General features: G+C 42.1%; 1 protein-coding gene across 2 annotated transcripts in view; it reads right to left on the bottom strand.

Annotated features, from left to right (window-relative positions):
• Positions 1-1,946: 1,946 nt before the first annotated feature.
• Positions 1,947-23,253, bottom strand: part of crsp7 (cofactor required for Sp1 transcriptional activation, subunit 7) — a 138,262-nt gene continuing 116,955 nt past the window's right edge. For both annotated transcript variants that reach the window (XM_059991730.1, XM_059991732.1), the window contains exon 3: positions 1,947-5,467. In XM_059991730.1, the coding sequence (XP_059847713.1) occupies positions 3,683-5,467 (1,785 nt within the window). In that variant the 3' untranslated portion in view covers positions 1,947-3,682. The remainder of the gene's footprint in view (positions 5,468-23,253) is intronic.

Consider the following 23,253-nt stretch of genomic DNA (forward strand, 5'->3'; position numbering starts at 1 on the left):
GGAAATGAGGAAGAATTTCTTTAGCCAGGGTGAATCTGTGGAATTTGTTGCCACAGGTAGCTGTGGAGGCCAAGTCACTGAGTATATTTAAGGTGACAGTTGATAGGTTCTTGATTAGTCAGGGTGTGAAAGGTTACAGGAAGAAGGCAGGAGAATAGGGGTGAGAGGGAAATAGATCAGTCATGATGAAGTAGCACAGCTGGCTCAATGGGCTGAATTGAATAATCTGCTCTTATGTCTTATGGAGATCATAGATTGTGACCCAGCTCCACAAATAAGTCACTGTCCTTCACAGCAAGATCCTCTCTATTTGCCCCATGCTCAACTTAATACCTTAAAATTTTTTGAACAAATTATCCTAAATCATCTGAATTCCAGACTACAAAACCAGTTTGCATAACCTCTTCTCAAAATTAATCAACTGAAGACAAGATAAAAGAATAGTAAATAGAGATTACCATATACCCTCATAATAATGTTATCAAGAATTGGTCACAGGGATTGAAAAGAAAGTAGTTTTAATGAATTTGTTAATTCACTGTTTCTCAATAACTCCCCTATATCCTTAATATTTTCAGCTTCAATACTCACAGCTTAAAAAATAGCTGCAATATTTACTCCTCTACTACGCATCATTGAGTGGTCTTTTGATATTCACTCGCTATTTCAGACAAAAACCAGTTTGTCAACTAGTAACATCTTCCATCTTCAATCTCAAGTCAAACAAGAGATGGAAGACCATAAAAGAAACCATCAGTATTTGTGTCTATCTTAGGGAAGGGAAACATTATATTGAAATTCAAAATTTAATTGAGACATGCCAATTTACAGTATTTAGTAAATTCAACTGAAAATGAAACTACAGTGCTGGAACAGGCTGCTGTGTATCAGTTTCCTCACAATGATGCAATGAACCATTCATCACCAAAGGGATCTCCCATGGCAAAAAAACAAACTGAAATATCTGGTCTACTGTTTGTGATGTATATAAATGACCTGGAAGAAAATGTAGATGGGTAGGTTAGTTAGTCTGCAGATTGGCAGTATTGCAGAAAGATTAGAAGACTGGCAAAAAAATAACACAATAGGATAAAGATAAATTGCAGATATGGATGGAGAAATGGCAGATGGGGTTTAATCAGGTCAAACGTGAAGAGACAAAGCACTGTTAGGGGCAAAATCTTCAGTAGTGTTGCTGAACAGAGGGTTCTTGGGGGTTCAATTTCATTGCTTCCCGAAAGTGGTTACACAGGTTGATAGGGTGATTAAGGCTGCATAAGGCATGCTTGCCTTTATTAGTCAAGACATGAGTTCAGAAATCAGGAAGTTATGTTGCAGCTTTATAAAACTAATCAGCCCACATCTGGAGTATTATATACAGTTATGGTCGCCCCCATTCTAGGAAGGAAGTTGAGGTTTTGGAAAGGGTGTAGAAGATTTTTATCAGGATGCTACCAGGATTCAAGGGCATATGCTATAATTAAAGAATGGACAAACTTGGGTTGTTTTCTCTGAGCGAAGGATGCTGAGGAGAGGTCTGATAGAGGTTTATAAGATTATACAAGACATAGATATCTTTCTCAAGGGTTGAAATGTCTCTTATTAGAGGGCATGCATTTAAGGTGAGAAGGGTAATTTTAAAGGAGATTGAGGGGCAAGTATTTTTACACAGAGTGGTGGGTGCCTGGAATGATGGTAGAGGCAAATACATTAGGGACTTGTAAGAGTCGTTTAGATAGGCACATGAATGTGGGGAAAATGGAAGGATATGGACATCATGTAGGTATAAGAGATTAGTTAGCTATTTGATTACTAATTTAGTTGGTTTGGCATAACAATGGGGGCTAAAGGGCCTGTTCCAACACTGAACTGTTCTATGTTCAATGAAATGGACATAATTGAGCTCTAACATGAGTCAATGCCAACATTTTAAGAAATGATGTAATTAAAGCAATTCCAATGACAGGATCGTAACAGAATCAAAATGAAAAGCACTGAAGCTTTAAAATATCAGTGGGAGGATGAATAACAAACTGATTTGACTACTTACCCTATTAAAACTGAAGGACTGAATCAGATGTGTGTCTCTGGTGTCTCACTAGGTTTTGTTTACCACCAAGATGGCTTTATAGTTTTAGTATGAATAACTAGATGACTGTATCCCTACCTAGCTCTGGTTGCATAGACCACCAGTAACATATCATTCAAGTACAATGGATGGAATTCAGAATTTTACTAATTACTGTTGAGCACCACTCAGGCCTCTGTAGAACACGAGAACTGGTGCCTTTTAATTAGACGCTGAAACAGGAACAAGAACAATGCAACTAAAATTCAGACCAGCAATGTCACAAAAAATTAACTTGACATGTTCACATTCATGTCTATTCAGATGAATCCACTTCAGAATTAAACACAGCATTGATAATCTGTTTGAGAGGCAATTTTTGCAAGTACAATTTCATCAGAGAAGTCATTTTGAATAAAAGGGGGCAAACTTCTGTGCAAATTTTTTTTTATTGTTTCCACATTTATATCACAATGTGTCCACTTAAAAGGACCAAATAGCAAAGTCATTCCTTCTGTATTGTGCAGAACACAGAAGTCTAATTTCTGTACATTCACTAAGGCTTCTTGTTTTGCAGTTGTGGTATGATGGATTCCATAAGGCAAACAATATCTAAAGGAATGGTAACAAGTATATCTCCAGCATACAAACGATTCCTTTTGAAATTTGTAAATCAACTTCTCACAGTACAAAGTTGCAAACTAGTAGCACCCTCTTTATTTTGTCCACTTTGAGATTTGGGGAAGTGAGAACATTTGTAGAGACCAAGCAAGAGAGCAAAGCAGAGAACAAAATTACATTGTTAATGTTTGAATTTGTAAGGTGGCAAGAATAAAAAACTCATTTTTGACTTAGTAAAATAGATTTCTTTTCAAACATTTTTAAACCTAAATTATGAAGACCCAAAGATTTTATTTTAAACAGAAGTTGACAGCAACTACCAGCATGTGAAGACCTTTGGAATGTTTGGTATGACGTGGTACTGTGCAAACGTTCACAGTCTGACTTGATTTTCACAATAAAAATTATGCTCAAAAATGTGAGTAAATAAGAGAAACCTACAGTTTTTGCACATCTGTCTCACTGCCAAATTAAAGTGTTTTGTTTTTTTTAAAAAAGAAATAAAATAAATAGATGTATACTTTTTAAGGTAACATTATTCATTTAGTTTGGATGCCACATAAAGCTCCTGTAACTGCCCCAAAGACCATATCCAGCCTATTGTCAAGTGCTGGAACCTTTATCAAACCTCAGCTTTCTTCCACAAACTGTTCCTCACTAAGCTTGTTGACCACCCATTAAAACCTGTCCTAATCCCTAAGGGGAGTTGCATATACATCAGAATTAACCATTCTTTTCCTTTTTCAAACTCCTCCTGTGCTTCTTTCCCTCCTTTGCAATTTTGGTTAAAACACTGATAGCAGCAAACTGCAGAAGAGAGGGTAATGGGGTTGGGTGGGGGCAGGGGTTCTTACACAGATGGGCTGAGAATTAGAACCTTCAGAACTGTATCTTGCAACCCTGATATATTTGCTCATCTTTAGTAAGTGGGAACCACTTGTTTACCATCAGATGATCTTAAACCTTAAAAGCAAGCCAAATGGGCACTAATGCTCAGTCCAGACAGACATATGGCAGTATATGCAGCTGTCCCTGATCACCTTGAGGGTCCAAAGATATGCCCTGCGTCCAATCATACCAATTGCCCTGGTTGTCCCAGCAACCGTTCACACCAGCCCAGTGTTGCTCATGTATTCGCTGAACATCTGAGTCTTTGATCGCTCTACTGACCCCAGGAAGTTCTGAGGGAGTGTCTGTAGGTATCAATACATGGACCTCACGGGCCTCTGTGCTAGTGCTATACCTGTGGCTTTCGTGCTGTAGAAATTCAACAATGTGACCTCCGGGTGGCTGCACTCCTGAGGATGAAAGAAGGCAGCTCTGTCTCGATAAGTATGACTGAATAATTTCATTTTTTGATAATTCTTTCCAGTTAGTTTGATCTAAAGTAGTTTGCAAGTTTACTCTCTGTTCTTGGACCACTTCGGTGGTTCGATGGGGCTCAGCTGGAACTGAGCTTTCAGCCTGAGATGAATCCTTGTGTATTAAAGGTTTGATCTGTCCTGTAGCAGGATCAAATGTAATTCTACGTTCTTTCAACCGTACAGGCTTTACACTTTCATCCATAACTTGTCCGTCTAAGTTCACCTGATAGTCTCTGGGCCTGTATTTTTTCTTGGATGACTTTTTGTTATCGTGACCAAAGAAGGAACACTCACTAGCAGGCAAGTCTCCCATAACAGCATCTAAGTCAAGATTCTGCAAGGATTCTCCGCGATGTGAAGTTGATGAATTAGGACTATGTGAGGAATACACCAAGTCCTGCGGCTGTGGGGAAGAATGGTGCTGAAGTTGGTTTTCAACAAGAGTCTCCGAACCAGGTGTCTCTACTAGCCGATCTAAGAGGCTTTCAGTTTCTGTTAGGTTTTTTACCTGGGATGGCAGAGGTGGTGTTGCAGCTGCCTGCAATATAGGAGATGACATCTGAACATGTTTCTTGGGCAAGTGAGACACTGTCCTGTCAGAATCAGTACTTGTTTGAGCCAAAGTCCCTGTAAAGCTCTGAGAAGGACTAGCAATAGAGCCCTTGGGTGCATATGTCGAGGAAGGTTTGGCTGGCATTTCCTGTTTAAAAGTCCTTGGGCTAAATGATTGACAGCGTGGGCTACTGGGTCGATAACGCCCCACAGGATCATCAGCTTTTCCATGTTGCTGTAGAATAGCAGTCTTTAGCAACGTGGAAGTGCTAGGGTTTCTTACAAGACCTGGAGAACTGGTATGTGGTTTCACAGCATTGACTGGTATCTTGCTATGCTTGTCATTTTCATAAGGTGCCTGAGGGTCTGTTCTGCTTTTATCTGGGACTGCATGGGTGTTTGAAGATATTGTGTCAGGAGGGCTTGGGAAGTTTTCAGGACTGCTGCGGATTCCATTGCTTGGTGGTGGTGTAGAGTTCTGCAACTGTTCACTATTGTGCTTTGGGACTTTGGATGGTGGCCCCTTCATACCATCCCCTTTCCGTTTCCGAATACCCTGCTTGTCACCAAAGAAAGAGTAGGACTTGTGCACATCATTCTTATTTTTCAGATCTGGTACCGGCTTGGCCCCTCCTACAGCAGTGCTGGTGGCCAAAGATGGCAAGTCATGCTTGAAAGCATGTGCTCCCCCATTAGCTGAACCAGGGGAATTGGATAGTGCTCTGGGCACAGACTCGATCTGCCCGACAGGCTCAACCAGCAATTTTTGCCAACTCCTTAGCAGTTTCTTGGCACGCTTTGCAAGCTCCTCATTCTTGGTCTTCTTCCGTACATCGTTGATGAGTTTCCCCAGCCTCGTTTCCTGGAAGAGCAAAGAACTGGACGTTAGCAAGTTAAGGCTTTAATAACCATGCATACGTAATTTAACAAGAATTCTATCATTCCTTTTACTCTCTTTTTCAGACTTCTCATGAAAAGTTAAGAGTAAGCATTTTTTTCTTTAGAAGTCAGTAAGCATTCTTTGCAGCCAAAGGTCTCAACCATTCTGTCCTCTTAGCTGCTTATCAACTCCCCTTCTCTCCCATCAGATTCCTTCCTCACCAGCCCTTTATCTTTCCTACCCACATCACTTTCTAGCTATCATCTTTCCCGTTCCCCCACTTTTTTTTATTCTGGCATTTCCCCCCCTTCCCTTCCAGTCCTGAAAAAGGGCCTTGGCTCGACATGTCGACTTTTATTCATTTCCATAGAGGCTGTCTGACCTGTTGAATTCCTCCAGCATTTTGTGTGTGTTAACTTGCAATTAATGTCAAAATGCCATCAGACTGAGTGCACTGTTCAAGCCCTTTAGTTGGTTACTCCAATTTATTTTTGTCTTGAAATAAACACATCTTTGAATAATTCTCTGTAACAATTTCATTGTTCATCTTATATTTGAGAAATAGAAATGAAACCTTGTATCCTTTTGTCATCCTTGCACCTCTTTTCTCTGTCTGTGTTGAGGCATGTGATCTTTTTAAGAAATAAAGCAGTTTTCTTTAATGTTAAGAAAGCCAATCCCTCACAAACATTCTCAGACAATGCACAATATATTTGCTTAGTTATAACTAAAATCAATGGCCCATCTATATTAATCCCATTTCTCAGCACTTAGGCATAGATATACAGTCTCTTTCCCAAGTTAGAAATATCAAATATGAGAAGACATTGCTTTACAGTAAGAGGGGAACAGTTTGAGGGAGATGTGCGAAGCACAATGCTTTTTCTTTACACACAGGGTGTGGCTGGGCACACACAGCTGGGGAATGGTAGTGATGTTTAATGGGCAATTAGATAAACATTAAACTTGAAGGGAATCGGGTTATGGATTATGTACAGGCAAATAGGATTAGTTCCACTTGGCGAATGGTTAGCACAGACAACATAGGTCAAAGGGCCTGTTCCCGCAATGTACTGTTCTATAACTTTTCTGTGCCTTGGTGATTCAAATACTCATCTCACTACTTCTTAAATGTTTTGAGTGTACCTGCTTCTACCACATTCAGAGGCACTGCACTGTAGACTCAAACCATCATCTTTACATACAATACAAATACTTTGTCACCAAACAACTGGTACTAGAGTGTACAATCATCAGAGTGATATTTCACTTCGCACTCCCTGAAGTACAAAAGAAAATGGTGGGCAGAGGGATCCTAAAGCCCCTCTGCTTCAATCTGACCAGCAGCCCAGCTCTTTTCCCACGCTTTCTTGGTAATTTGTGCATCTTTCCAGATTTCCATTGATGCAGTATGTTGTTGGCAGCTCTTTGAGGTTGGTGGACGCGTCCCGCGGGGATCGATTGGCAGGTCGCGTCGTCGGGCGCTCCAGGTCGGGCTGAGTGCCACTTCCAACTGTTGGGGGGCCGGCTGAAACAAGTCCGTGAACTGCGTCATGGGTGCGAAGGCCTCCACTTCAGCCGAGTCCCGGGCTCGATTTCTGAGGTCAGTGGCGGAGGCCTCACTTCCGGCAGCTGTGGATGGCCAACAATGAGGCTCTACGGTGGTCGCTCCGGGGAAGCGTCTGGGGTATCTTGAGGTCTCCGATATCACTTCTGTGTACTCATTTGCTTTAGAGAGGTGCTGGTCAGAATGGGCCCTGTCTCCAGGAATGTGATGGACCTTGGACCAGGCATTGATGATCGGTTCCAGGTACGGTCTGGAGTTGAAGCAATTCTGGCGCGTCGATAATCTCCAGCTGGGTCAGTAACTTCGCCAGGGTGTTGTTGATCTTACTAGATGTAGCAAATTGGAGGTTTAGAAAGGTTTCTCGGGTATAGGATAGTGTAGGGAGCAGTTTGCTCGGCAGAGCATGCGCAGAGTCGCCAGTTACCGGCGCCATCTTAAATAATCTTACATCCACCCCCACCCCATTTAGATCCCCTTATAATGGCAAAGTTAGAATGTGATTTAACTCCAATAAATAGGATCAGCAATTCCAAACCAAATGTTTTGTCCATGAGCAAAATGCAATGGCTTATTTGCAATTGTTTGCATGTACACATCCATGAACATTCTCAAATCCTTTGTAAACATCTTTCAAAACTAACAATCACAAAATCTGTAGATGCTGGAAATCCAAGCAATACACACAAAATGCTGGAGGAACTCAGCAGGCCAGGCGTTATCTGAAACGCTGAGACCTGAAATGTTGACTGTTTACTCTTTTCCATAGATCAGGGGTGTCAAACTCATTTTAGGTCACGGGCCGGATTGGGCAAAATGCAGCTTCATGCGGGCCGGATCAGTCGGACGCGTGCGAACGCAGCTTTCATTGCCTCCGTTTTTTCAGCCTGTTCTCATGTGTCTCAGTCTCTGCTATAACTACAAAGTGTTTCACTTCACAAATTCTGTTTCTTATGAAGAAGACTGCTGAGCAAGCATTATTTTTATGATTGGAATTAACTTACAATCATAGGCTTAATATCGCCGGGCCATTAATAATTTAAATAATAGATCTATCTAAAATGATCTCGCGGGCCGGATATGGCCCGCAGGCCTTGAGTTTGACACCTATGCCATAGATGCTGCCTGGCCTGCTGAGTTCCTCCAGCATCTTGATATTGCTTCAAAACTATCAATATGGTTGCAGTAATCAAGAATATCCTGAGATCTCCAATTGTGCACATCAGCTAATGATGTTGTCTGCCCACCCTTCAATTTGTCATCTGAAGATTTTTACTAGTGTTATTCATCTGTGACTTCAAATATAAGGACATCAGCTTTCATTGTAGCATTTCTGATTAGAGATGAATAACTTTAAAAGAGGTTTAACTGTGGACCTAGACCCACTGCAATTTGCCTATCGTCACAATAAGTCAACGGTAGACGCAATCTCAATGGTTCTTCACACTGCCTTAGACAATACAAATACCTATGTCAGGATCCTGTTAATCGACTATAGCTCTGCACTTAACACCATTATTCCCACAATCCTGATTCATAAGTTACAGAATCTGGGCCTCTGTCCCTCCCTCTGCCAGTGGATCCTCGACTTCTTAACAAGACCACCACAATCTGTGCAGATTGGTGATAACATCTCCTCCTTGCTAACGATCAACACTGGTGCACCTCAGGGGCATGTGCTTACCCACTATTCTGCTCTCTCTATACCCATGACTGTGCAGCTAAGCATAGCTCAAATACAATCTATAAATCTGCTGATGATACAACAATTGTTGGTAGAATCTCAGGTGGTGATGAGAGGGCGTACAGGAGCGAGATATGCCAACTAGTGGAGTGGTGTCGCAACAACAACCTGGCACTCAACATCAGTAAGACTAAAGAGCTGATTGTGGTCTTCAGGAAGGTGAGATGAAGGGACACATACCAATCCTCAGAGGGATCAGAAGTGGAGACAGTGAGCAGTTTCAAGTTCCTGGGTGTCAAGATCTCTGAGGATCTGACCAGGTCCCAACATATCCATGCAGTTATAAAGGTGGCAAGCCAGCAACTATACTTCATTAGGAGTTTGAAGAGATTTGGTACATCAACAAAAACACTCAAAAGCTAGTTCTGAACATATCTGTAGAATCCCTTGGGATTCTCCTTCACCTTATCTGCTGGGGCAGCCTTATGCTTTGTTTTAGCCTTTCTGATTTTTTTTAAGTGTTCTCTTGCATTTCTTATATTCCATAAGCACCTGATTTGTTCCTGCTTGGCTATATCTGCTATGCACTTTTGTTCTCTTAACCAGGGCTTCAATATCTCTTGAAAACCAAGGTCCCCTATACTTTAGCTTTTATTTTGACAAGCACATTCAACCTCTGTACTCTCAAAATTTTGTTTTTGAATGCCTCCCACTTACTAAGTACACATTTGCCAGAAACCAGCCTGTCCCAATCAACACTTGCCAGATCATTTCTGATACGATCAAAATTTGACTTCCTCCAATTTAGAATATCAACCCATGGACCTATCTTTTTGCATGTTTACTTTAAACTAATGGCATTGTGGTCACTGGATGCAAAGTGTTCCCCTATACAACCTTATGACACCTGCCCAGTCTCATTCTCCAACAGCAGATCCAATATTGCACACTCCTCCGTGTACTGATGAAGGAAACTTTCCTGAACACATTTGACAAACTCTGTACTGTCCAGTCCTTTTACAGTAAGGGATTCCCAGTCAATATGTGGAAAGTTAACATCACCTACTATAACAACCTTATGCTTCTTACAACGGTCTGTAATCTCATTACAAATTTGTTCTAAATTCCTAAGACTTTTGGGTGGTCTGTAACATAGACCTATTAATGTGGTCATTCCTTTCTTATTTCTCAGTTCCACCCATAATGCTTCCCTAGTCGAGTTCTCCAGTCTGTCCTGACGGAGCACTGCCATGACTTTTTCTCTGACTAGTAATGCCACCTCTTCTCCTTTAATCCCTCCTGCTCTGTCACGTCTAAAACAATGGAACCCTGAAATACTGAGCTGCCAGTCCTGCCCCTCCTGGAACCAAGTTTCACTAATGGCTACATCATCATAATTTCATGTGTTGAACCATGCCCTGAACTCACCCGCCTTTCCTATACTTCTTGCATTGAAATATACACAGCTCAGGACTTGTTGGAATGCTCCACTTGCAGGATGTGGGAAGTCAGGGAGACCTCCGGTGTCCCTGACAACGACACCTGCAAAAAGTGCCTCCAGCTGCAGCTCCTAACAAACCGCATTAGGGAACTGGAGCAGGAGCTGGATGACCTCTGGATCATTCCGGAGAATGAGAAGCTTATAGATAGTAGTTTCAGGGAGGTAGCTACGCCAAAGGAGCAGGGCACAGGTAATGGGTTACCATCAGGTGAGGGAAGGGGAAAGGGCAGGCAGAGCAGGGTTCCCCTGTGGCCATTCCCCTCGACAAGTATACCGATTTGGATAGTGTGGGGGGGGGGGCAGAATGATTTACCTGGCACCAACTATGGCAGCCGGATCTCTGGCACTGAGTCTGGTTCTGCAGTGCAGAAGGGAGGGTGGAAGAAAAGGATAGCGGTAGTGATAAGGGCCTCGATAGAGGTACAGACAGGAGGTTCTGTGGTCATGACAGAGACTCCCGGATGGTTTGTTGCCTCCCAGGTGCCAGGGTCAGGGATGTCTTTGATTGCGTCCACAGTATTCTGAAGTGGGAGGGTGAGCAGCCAGATGTCATGTTACACATCGGTACCAATGACGTAGGAAAAAAGAGTGAGAAGGTCCTGAAAAATGAGTATAGAGAACTTGGTAGGAAGTTAAAAAGCAGGACCTCGAGGGTAGTAATCTTAGGATTGCTACCTGTGCCATGTGCCAGTGAGGGTAAGAATATGATGCTCTGGAGGATGAACACGTGGCTGAGGAACTGGTGTAGGGGACAGGATTTCAGATTTTTGGATCACTCTTCTGGGACAGGTGGGACTTGTACAAGAAAGCCGGGTTACACCTGAACTACAGGGAGACCAATATCCTTGCAGGGAGGTTTGCTAGTGCTATTGGGGTGGGTTTAAGCTAGATTTGCAGGGGGATGGGAACCAGAGTGCCAGAGCATATAGTGGAGCGGGGTTGAAAATAAATGATGTTAAAAGTTCATGCAAAGTCAGAAATAGAAGGGTTGTGTGTGGTGGTAATATTCTTCTGAGGTGTGTCTATTTCAATGTGAGGAGTATTGTGGGGAAGGCAGACAAGCTGAGGACATGGATTGACACATGGAATTATGACATTATAGCCATTAGTGAAAATTGACTACAGGAGGGGCAGGACTGGCAGCTTAATGTTCCAGGGTTCCAACATTTCAGACATGATAGAGACAGAGGGATGGGGGGGGGGGGGTGGCATTGCTAGTCAGGGAAAATGTTATAGCAGTGCTCAGGCAGGACAGATTAGACGGCTCGCCTATCAAGGCCAATTGGGTGGAGCTGAGAAACAGGAAAAGTATGACCACATTAATGGGGTTGTATTATAGACCACCCAATAGTCAGCAAGAATTGGAGGAGCAAATCTACAGAGAGATAGCAGACAACTGCAGGAAACAAAGTTGTGATAGTAGGGGATTTTAATTTTCTACATATTGATTGGTACTCCCATACTGTTAAAGATCTAGATGGGTTAGAGTTTGTAAAATGCGTTCAGGAAAGTTTTCTAAATCAATATATAGAGGTACCAACTAGAGAGGATGCAATATTAGATCTATTAGGAAATGAGTTAGGACAAGTGACGGAAGTGGGTTTAGGGGAACACTTTGGGCCTAGTGATCATAATGGCATTAGTTTCAACCTGGTCATGGATAAAGATAGATCTGGTCCTCCGGTTGAGGTACTAAACTGGAAAAAGGCCAAATTTGAAGAAATGAGAAAGGATCTAAAAAGTGTGGATTGGGACAGGTTGTTCTCTGGCAAGGACGTGATTGGTAAGTGGGAGGCCTTTAAAGGAGAAATTTTGAGAGTGCAGAGTTTGTATGTTCCTGTCAGGATTAAAGGCAAAGTTAAAATGAATAAGGAACCTTGGTTTTAGAGGGATATTGGAAATCTGATAAAGAAGAGAGTGATGTTTGACAGGTATAGGCAACAAGCAGCAAATAAGGTGCTTGAGGAGTATAAAAAGTGCAAGAAAATACTTAAGGAAGTAATCAGGAGGGCTAAACGAAGACATGAGGTTGCTTTGCAGTCAAGGTGAAGGATAATCCTAAGAGCTTCTACAGGTGTATTAAGAGCAACAGGATAGCAAGGGATAAAATTGGTCCTCTTGAAGATCAGAGTGGTCGGCTACGTATGGAACCAAAAGAAATGGGGGAGATCTTAAATGGGTTTTTTGTGTCTGTATTTACTAAGGAAACTGGCAAAGAATCTATGGAAATAAGGCAAACAAGTAGTGAGGTCCTGGAACCTATACAGATTAAAGAGGAGGAGGTACTTGCTGTCTCGAGGTGAATCAGAGTAGATAAATCCCCAGGACCTGACAGGGTATTCCCTTGGACTTTGAAGGAGACTAGTGTTGAAATTGCAGGGGCCCTAGCAGATATATTTAAAATGTCAGTATCCACAGGTGAGGTGCTGGAGGATTGGAGGATAGCTCATGTTGTTCTGTTGTTTAAAAAAGGCTCTAAAAGTATTCCAGGAAGTTATAGTCTGGTAAGTTTGACATCAGTAGTAGGTAAATTATTGGAAGGAGTACTAAGAGATAGGACCTACAAGTATTTGGATAGACAGGGACTTATTAGGGAGAGTCAGCATGGCTTTGTGAATGGTAGGTCATGTTTAGTCAATCTATTGGAGTTTTTCGAGGAGGTTACCAGGAAAGTGGATGAAGGGAAGGCAGTGGATGTTGTCTACATGGACTTCAGTAAGGCCTTTGACAAGGTCCCGCATAGGAGGTTAGTTAAGAAGATTCAGTTGCTAGGTATACATGGTGAGGTAGTAAACTGGATTGTAAATTGGCTCAATGGGAGAAGCCAGAGAGTGATAGTGGAGGATTGCTTCTCTGAGTGGAGGCCTGTGACTAGTGGTGAGCCACAGGGATCAGTGCTGGGTCCATTGTTATTTGTCTTCTATATCAATGATCTGGATGATAATTGGTAAATTGGATCAGCAAATTTGCTGATGATACAAAGATTAGAGATGTAGTGGACAGTGAGGAAGGTTTTCAAAACTTGCAGAGGGATTTGGACCAGCTGGCAAAATGGGCTGACAAATGGCAGATGGAGTTTAATGCAGACAAGTGTGAGGTATTACACTTTGGAAGGACAAACCGAGGTAGAACATACAAGGTAAATGGTAGGACACTGAGGAGTGTAATAGAACAGAAGGATCCGGGAATACAGATACATAATTCCCTAAAAGTGGCGTCACAGGTAGATAGGGTCGTAAAGAGAGCTTTTGGCACATTGGCCTTTATAAATCAAAGTATTGAGTATAAGAGTTGGAATGTTATGGTGAGGTTGTATAAAACATTGGTGAGGCCGAATTTGGAGTATTGTGTGCAGTTTTGGTCACCTAATTACAGGTAGGATATTAATAAGGTTGAAAGAGTGCAGAGAAGGTTTACAAGGATGTTGCCGGGACTTGAGAAACTGAGTTACAGAGAAAGGTTGAATAGGTTAGGACTTTATTCCCTGGAGCGTAGAAGGAGGGGAGATTTGATAGAGGTGTATAAAATTATGATGGGTATAGATAGAGTGAATGCAAGCAGGCTTTTTCCACTGAGGTTAGGGGAGAAATAAAAACCAGAGGGCATGGGTTAAGGGTGAAAAGAGAAAAGTTTAAAGGGAACATTGGGGGGGGGGGGGCTTCTTCACACAGACAGCAATGCGAGTGTGGAATGAGCTGCCAGTTGAAGTGGTGAATGCAGGCTCACTTTTAACATTTATGAAAAACTTGGACAGGTACATGGATGAGAGGGGCATGGAGAGATATGGCCTAGGTGCAGGTCAGTGGGACTAGGCAGAAAAATGGTTCGACACAGCTAAGAAGGGCCAAAAGGCCTGTTTCTGTGCTGTAATGTTCTATGGTTCTAGTCTCACCATGCTCAACCTTTTGATTCCGAACTTTACCAACTTCTCCACTAACTGTTCTGACACTCTGGTTCCCATGCCCCTTCAACTCTAGTTTAAAACCCAAATGTGAAGCATTAACAAACCTTCCTATTAGGATATTTGTTCCCTTTCAGTTCAGTTGCAAACCACCCCTATTGTATGGGCTCCACCTCTCCTGGAAGAGCTCCCAAGAATCCAAAAATCTTATGCCCTCCCTCCTATACCAATTCCTTAGCCTAGTTCTGACTTCACTAGCACAGGGCAAAGGCAGTAATCCTGAGATCCTCCCCTTTAACTTAGCACTCAGCTCCCCAAACTCTCCAAGCAGAACCTCATCACTTATCCTACCCATGTCATTGTTATGTACTTGGACCACGATGTCTGGCTATTCACACTCCCACTTCAGAATGCTGAGGACTCGATCTGAGATGTTTTGGATCCTGGCACATGGGAGAAAACATATCATCTGAGAATCTCTATCTAGCCCACAGAACCTCCTGTCTGTTCCCCTAACAAATCCACTTTAAATACTTCTAATGATCCAGCTTCTACTACCCACCAGGTCAGAAAATTCCAGACATTCACTACCCTTTGAGAAGAAATTTCTATGTACCTGAGTTTTCTTATCTTGTAGTTATGACCTCTTGATTTCCATATCAAAATATCTCAATACCTACCCTGCCAAACCTGCTTGATTGAATGAGGTTATCCTTCATTCTTCTTAATTGCAAAGGACAAGATATTCAGCCTCACCTCTCTTGGTAGGACAATCCTCTCATTCAGGAATTAAGCCTGTGAATCTCCTTTCAGGTAAGGGGTCTAAAACTGTACACAGTATTCCAGGTAAAGACTCAAGAATACCCTGTACATTTACCAATTTTTAAACTTCTATCCCCTTGCAACAACATCCAGATTGATGCACCTTCTTAACTACTTGTTAACCTGCCTGCTAGCTTTTTTGCAAACATACATTAGATAACATCTGGATTGCTCTGTACTTCAACCACTCAGTCTCTTTCCATCAAGGTAACAATCTGCCTTTTAAATTCTGTTACTGAAATGCATGATCTCATGTTTCCCCACATTAAAATCCATTTGCCAGTCTTTTGCCCATTCATTCAATCTACTACCCATTGCAGAATCACAATATCCTTATCACAACATGTCCTTCCTCCTATCTTTGTTTCATCAACATTCTTGGAAATCTTACATGTTGTCATTAATGCAAATCAAGAATAATCGCAGACCAAGAACTGATCCCTGCTACACTAGTTACCATTGAAAAGAAGCCATATATTCCAACTGTTTTCTATGAGACAACCTATTTACAATTTATTCTAACATGCTTTCTCTGAATCTGTGTCTTTTAAATTTATGCACCAGTCTCCTGAGTGGCATCTTGTCAAATCTAAATATACCACATCTGCAGATTCCCTTCAGATCAACAAAAAAGGAGAAAGGGAGTTTAGTAACATGGTGTCATGACAACTTTTTCCCTAATGTCAGCAAAACAAAGAGCTAGTCACTGACTTCAGGAAAGGGATGGTACACATTTCAATCTACATTAACAGTGCTGTAGTTATGGGGTTGAGCGGTTTAAGTTCCTAGGAGTGAGCAACACCAAGCTCCTGTCCTGGTCCAGCTACACAGGTGCCATATTGAGGAAAGCTTACCAGCACCTCTACTTCCTCAGAAGGTTAAAGAAATTTGTCACGTCCCTATTGACCCTCACTCATTTTTATCAATACACCAAAGAAAGAATTCATTCTCGATGCATCAATGCTTGGTAAGGCAAACTGCTCTGCCTGTGACTGCAAAAAAAATGCAAAGATTTCACCCATCCTGGACATTCTCTGTTCTCCTCTCTCCCATCTTGCAGAAGTTACCCAAAAGCACATACCAACAGGCTCAAGGACAGTTTCTATTCTGCTGTTGTAAGACTATTGAATTGTTCCTAAATACAAGATGGACTGCTGACTCAATCTACTTTGTTATGATCTTGCACCTTGTTGTTTACCTGTATTGTATTTTCTCTCCAGTTGTTACACATTATTCTACATTGTTGTTGTTTTACCTTGTACTACCTCAATGCACTTAGTAATGAATCGATCTGTATGGACAGTAGTCAAAACAAGCTTTTCACTGCATCTTGGCACACTTCATAATAAAACCAATTCCAATTTATATATTGAAATCACTCATAATAATTGCAACTCCCTTCAACGGCTCTTCACACATTTTGAGACCACCAGGGCAACACAAACACCTATGTCAGGATGCTGTTCATCAGCTATAGCTCAGCATTTAATACCATCATTCCCACAACCCTGATTGAGAAGTTGCAGAACCTGGGCCTCTATACCTTCCTCTGCCAGTGGATCCTCAACTTCCTAACACGAAGACCACAATCTGTGCAGATTGGTGATAACATCTCCTCCTCGCTGACGATCAACACTGGTGCACCTCAGGGGTGTGTGCTTAGCCCACTGCTCTATTCTCTATATACCCATGACTGTGCGGCTAGGCATAGCTCAAATACAATCTATAAATTTGCTGATGATACAACCATTGTTGGTAGAATCTCAGGTAGTGACAAGAGGGCGTACAGGAGCGAGATATGCCAACTAGTGGAGTGGTGTGCAACAACAAGCTGGCACTCAACATCAGTAAGACTGATTGTGGATTTCAGGAAGGGTGAGATGAAGGGACATACCAATCCTCAGAGGGATCAGAATTGGACAGAGTGAGCAGTTTCAAGTTCCTGGGTGTCAAGATCTCTGAAGATCTGACCTGGTCTCAACATATCAATGCAGTTATAAAGAAGGCAAACCAGCCACTATACTTCATTAGGAGTTTGAAGAGATTTGGTATGTCAAAAAACACTCAAAAACTTCTGTAGATGTACCATGGAAAGCATTCTGACAGGCTGCATCACTGTCTGGTAAGGTGGGGGGGGGGGGGGGCTACTGTACAGGACTGAAAGAAGCTGCAGAGGGTTGTAAATTTAGTCGGCTCCATCTTGGGTACTAGCCTACAAAGTACCCAGGACATCTTCAGGAGCAGTGTCTCAGAAAGGCAGCGTCCATTATTAAGGACCTCTAGCACCCAGAGCATGCCCTTTTCTCACTGTTACCATCAGATAGGAGGTACAGAAGCCTGAAGTCACATACTCAGCGATTCATTAACAGCTTCTTCCTCTCTGCCATCTGATTCCTAAATGGACATTGAACCCTTAGACACTACCTCACTTTTTTACTATATAGTATTTCTGTTTTTTTGCATGATTTTTAATCTAATCAATATACATACACTATAATCCATTTACTTATTCATTTATTATTATAATTTTTTTTCTATATTATGTATTGCATTGAACTTCAGCTGCTAAGTTAACAAATTTCACGACACATGCTGGTGATATAAACCTGATTCTGAAATCACGCAATAATTGCAACTCCCTTCAAACATGCTATTTATTATTCATTGTTATTTCTCCATTTATGCTCTGCCTCACTAACTTAAATTTTGTACTTCTTTCCCATGTCTCTCTTACCTCACTATTCATAATTTCCACCCAACCAATATCACATCGCTATCCACTGCCTGTATATCATGACTTATCACTGCTCATTATCTTCATTGATTAACAGTGCCACCCAATGTACTTTCCCCCTTTGGCCTGGTCAGTGTATAACCTGGAACATTGAGCACTCAGTTCTAGTGACCAGTTACCAGGTCTCAGTATTAGCTATTACACCGTACTCATGTGTTGCCATTTGTGCTACCAATTCATACATATTGTTTATATGACATGTAAATAAAGGACATTCAGCTTTGATATTTTCTGTGGTTATTTACAACTTTGGATTTACTGTTTTGCATATTTTCATTTACATCTTCTGCCCTGGCTTACCACAATATGACAGTTAGTTTTGTTATCCTGTGCTCTTTTATTTCAACATGATTTATTTAACCTTTTATTCTTGGAGCCCTCTACCTTCCTTGTTGGTTTAACGCCCTGACTACAATCCTGATTATGTAATTTGCCTAGTAACTATAACATATACAGCATAGTACAGGCCCTTCAACCCATGATGTCGTAATAACCTTACTCTAAGATCAATCTAATCCTCCCACTGACATAACCCTCCATTTTCCTATCACCAATGTGCCCATCTAAGAGTTTCTAAAATGTCCCTAATGTATCTTTTTCTATCACCACTCTAAGCAGGGCATTCCAAGCATCCACCACTCTGTGGGGGGGTGGGGGGGAAATTTCTTTGACCTCCTATACTTTCCTCCAATCACCTTTAAATTATGCATCCTAGTATCAGCCAGTTCTGCTCTGGGAAAGTCTCTGGCTATCCACTTGATCTACGCAAATGATCATGTTGAAAACCTCTATCAAGACCTTCACTCCAAAGAGATCTAACTCACTCAACCCATCCTCATAAGACATGTTCTCTAATCTACATCCTCTCAAACTTACACATCCTTCCTATAATGAGAAAACCAGAACTGAACACAATATTCCAAGTGAGATATAACCAGGGTTTTACAGAGCTGCAACATTACCTCACAGTACTTGAACTCAATCCTCTGACTAATGAAGGCCAACATATCATATGTCTTCTGATTTGTGCTGCAACATTGAGTGACCTATAGACATGGACCCAAGATCCTTCAGTTTCTCCACAATGCTAAGAACCCTGCCATTAATCTTGCCTTCAAACTTGACCTTTTAAAAATGAATCACCTGTCTTTCTAGACTGAAGTCCATCTGACACTTTTCAGCTCAACTCTACATTGTCAATGTCCTGTTGCACTATCCACAATTCTACAAACTTTTGTACAATCTGCAGACTTACTAATATGCCTTCCACTTCCTCATCCAAGTAATTTATAAAAATCACAAAGAACACAGATCTCCATCGACAACCACCCTCTGCCTTCCAAGGGAAAGCTAATTCTGAATTCACATAGCCAAGTTCCCCTGGATCCTATGCCTCTTGACTTTCTAAATAACCCTAACTTGGGGAAGCTTATCAAATTCCTTAATAAAATCCATTTCAACCACACCAACTGTTCTGCCTTCATCAATGTTTTATCACCTCCTGGAAGAACTCAACCAGGTTTGTGAGGCATGACCTACCCTTCACAAAGCCATGATAACTATCCCTCATCAGACTATGCTTCTCCAAATGCTCAAATATCCTGTCTCTAAGAATCTTTCTAATAATTTGCCCACAATTCTTATTCTAACCCTTTCTTGAACAAAGAAATAACATGTTCCTCTTTCCATTTCTCTGGTACTACACCTGTGGCCAGTAAGGATGCAAAGATCATCACCCAAGCCTAGCAATCTCTTCCCTTGCTTCCAGTAGTATCCTAGGGTCTATTTCATCCTGCTCCGGAGTTTTATCTATCCAATTGTTTTTTCAAAAATTTCAGCACAAAGTATCTTAACATTGGCATGGTCTGGCATATCAGCCTGCTGTATGCTGTACTCACAAACACTTAAGGATCCTCTCACTAGTGAATGCTGAACTATTCATTATGGACCTCCCCTATACCTCCTCCCGCTTCGGATATGTTTCCTCTTCTATCTCTGATTGGTCCTACTTGCAGACTAGTCATCCACCTGTTCTTCATGTGTAGAATGCCTCAGTTTTCCTTAATCCTACTTGCTCTCTTCTAGCTCTCCCAAGTCTGTTCTTCACCTCCTTCCTGCCTCTTGACTAAACAGTCCACATCTCTTGTTCACCATGGTTCAAAGTAAATTACACACACACGTAATGATATATAATCCCGAGATTAATTTTATTGTGGGCATTTCAATAAATCCATAATAGAATCAATGAAAGACCACACCAACTTGAGCTTTTAACCAGTGTGCAAAAGACAACAAACTGGGCACGTACAAAGAAAGAAATAGTAGTAATAAATATTAAGAACATGAGATGAAAAGCCCTTGAAAAAGAGTCCATAGGTTGTGGGAACATTTCAAAGACGGGGGAAGTGAAGTTATCTCCATTGGTTCAAAAAACGCCTGATGGTTGAGGGGTACTAACTGTTCCTGAACTTGTGGTTTCAATCCTGAGGCTCCTGTTCCTCCTACTTGGTGGCAGCAGTGAAAAGAGCATCACCCAGATGGTAGGGCTCACTGAAGATGGATGCTGTTTTTCTGTGAAAACACTTTATATAGATGCACTCAATGTGGAGAAAGCTTTATCTTTGATGACCTAGATTAGTGGTCACCAACCTGTTAATCGCGATTGACTGGTCAATCTTTGAGACTTTCCCAGTAGATCCCGAAAAAAATGAAAAATAAATACAGTTGAGAGATTGTTTCCGGGTTGTGGGGTTTTAGTTCCATTCGTACTGACTAGTGCGCATACGTGTAGCTCCCCCGCACAACACAATGTACTTCAGTAGTACCCAACTGAGGAAACGATACGAGTCAGCTGCACCTTTCCTTATTCCGTCACACCCACTGCTGAACTTGAACGCACACTAGGTCATCAGTCACCTAAACGGAGTGATACCCTCACGCCAGGGATCACCAGTTGGCCTTGCGCAGCCGCTGAGAAGTGCCAATTCTCCTGGCCTGGAGCGCGGACAGATGGGCGCCGCCTCTAAACCCGTTTACCACACTGAATGTTCGTGGGGAACCCGGTGCTAAAATATTTGCAGACAAGCTAATTTGGGCTCAGGGTAGCAGAGCAGCTGCGATCTACTGAAACAAACTTTTGTCGGCCAATAGATCCTACAAGTGGGGCGGACGTGCGTCCTGTCACACTCCTCGCTTGGTCGGTCGCTCTCTACGGACTGCAACCGTTGCGGTCCTGGCATGGGGACCTCTGGCCCTGACCTTGTCCTCTCACCCCACCCACGACCAGCCGCACCTGGCCAAAGCGTCTGGCGGTGGGTGGACGGGAGGCTGTCTAAAGGGGCAACTAAGCCCTCAAAACTGCTTCGGTACCTTCAGTCCAAGCACCCTGCGCTTAAAGACAACCCTGTTGAGTTTTGTGAGCAGAAAAAATGTGAGCAAGTGGGACAGAAGCTAAATGCCGAGAGCCACAAAAACTAAATTGCGGAATAGACTGGACATAAGGAATCTGCTTCGAGCATTGCTGTATTCCGGTCGTGATTAATACCTACCCCACCCCCAAATCAGCCGGTCTGCAAGAATATTGTCAATATTAAACCGGTGCAAAAAAGGGAGGGTACCCTTGGTGTTTATACATATTTCTACTTCCGGGTTGTGGGGTTTTACTTCTGGTCTTTTCTGCCTGGTGCACATACGTGTAACTAATCGATCTGGGGTCGATCTTGCCTTTCACTAAGGCCGAGGCAGGGGATCTTGGGCTTAAAAAGGTTGGTGAACACTAGACTAGACTATATGCACATCTAGCAAATGACTTCAGCCACCAAACTTCAAATCTGAATGTAGACTAAATTTAACTTAAAATGCAGCTATCAACAATGGGTTCCTAAAAGCCTTGAATCACAGACGCGACAATACTGATTAAAATTCATTCAGATATATGCTGTGGGTGCGAATCGTGAGGTATAATGTATGTGTAGTTTCAAAGAAAGCATTGTGGATGCATTGTAAATATGGAATTGTCCTTTGATGTTTAGGAGATAAAATAACAGGTAGTGTGGGCCAGCCAGACCTTTCCACTGGAAGTGTCTCAATATGACAGCTGTTGTATCTTGTTTTGTCGAATAAAGAAGCTGCTTCATATCTACCAGTACTTTTTTGTGGTAACTTCATTCCTGCAACAACATTTGGTGTGTCAGAACTGGTATACCCTAATGTGACCCATCATGTGTCCAGCGATCTTAGTAGTCTAAGTGGGTGAGCATTTTTAAAATTAGCACTCCCACTAGAATCGGTTTGGGTTGGTGGTACACAGGAACGCAGGGCATGATGTTATCAGAGATCTGAAGTGGTGTCCGTGTCCGTTTATGGAAGAGAACAAACTTTGTGTATTAATTTCATGAGATGGAGCTCCCAATTGCGAAGGGTGGTTATTGATGGTTCGGGATGCCAGTGGGGCCAGTGGCTGTATTTTAGCATATGCGTTTTGCGAGTGTGATGGAAAGAAATGAGTTCAGGCACTCAAAAGTGGCAGACCACGGAGTATATACTCCACTGTTTTAAATATCTATTGTTTAACTGCTACCCATCTTTTATATTTTGTATAGTGTGAGAATTGGTGTGGTGATATTATGAACCTCCTCAGGACCCTCTCCAATGGCAGCACAGATAAGGGGCCCAAAACGGCTCAATATTTCAAATTTGGTCTGACTTATGCTTTATAAAGCTTTATACACGACATCCACTGATTCTACTTTGTCTATCCTGCTTGTTATTTCCTCAAAGAATTCAAATAGATTTGTCAGGTGAGATTTTCCCTTAAGGAAACCTTGCTGACTTTGGCCTTGTTTATCATGTGCATCCAAGTATCCCAAAACCACACTGGAGAGGGTCCAGAGGAGGTTCATGATTCTGAGACTGAAACAGTTAATGTATGAGGAACATTTGGTAGCACTGGGCCTCTACTCACTGAAGTTTAGAAGAATAAGGGGAGATCTACAGGTACAGAGGAGATGTCCGGCTTTTTTTTTTTACACACAGAGAGTGGTGAGTACGTGGAATGGGCTGCCAGAGGCAGTGGTGGAGGTGGAAACGATATGGTCTTTTAAGACACTCCTGGATGGCTACATGGAGCTTAGAAAAATAGAGGGCCATGGGTAAAGTCTAGGTAGTTCTAAGGTAGGGATATGTTTGGCACAGCTTTGTGGGCCAAAGGGCCTGTATCATGCTGTATGTTTTCTATGTTTCAATCTCATTGAAACCAATCAAATATTGTAAGGCCTAGATAGAGTGGATGTGGAGTGGGTGTGTCTGGACCAGAGGGTACAACCTCAGAATAAAGGGATGTCCATTTATAGAGATGAGGAGGAATTTCTTTAGCCAGAGCATGGTGACTCTGTGGAATTCATTGCCACAGACAGATATGATGGCCAAGTCATTGAGTACATTTAAAACGTAAATTGACAGGTTCTTGGTTAGTCAGGGCATCAACAGTTACGGGGAGAAAGC

This window comes from Hypanus sabinus, chromosome 16 (genome assembly GCF_030144855.1).
Source record: "Hypanus sabinus isolate sHypSab1 chromosome 16, sHypSab1.hap1, whole genome shotgun sequence".
Lineage (NCBI taxonomy): Eukaryota > Metazoa > Chordata > Chondrichthyes > Myliobatiformes > Dasyatidae > Hypanus > Hypanus sabinus.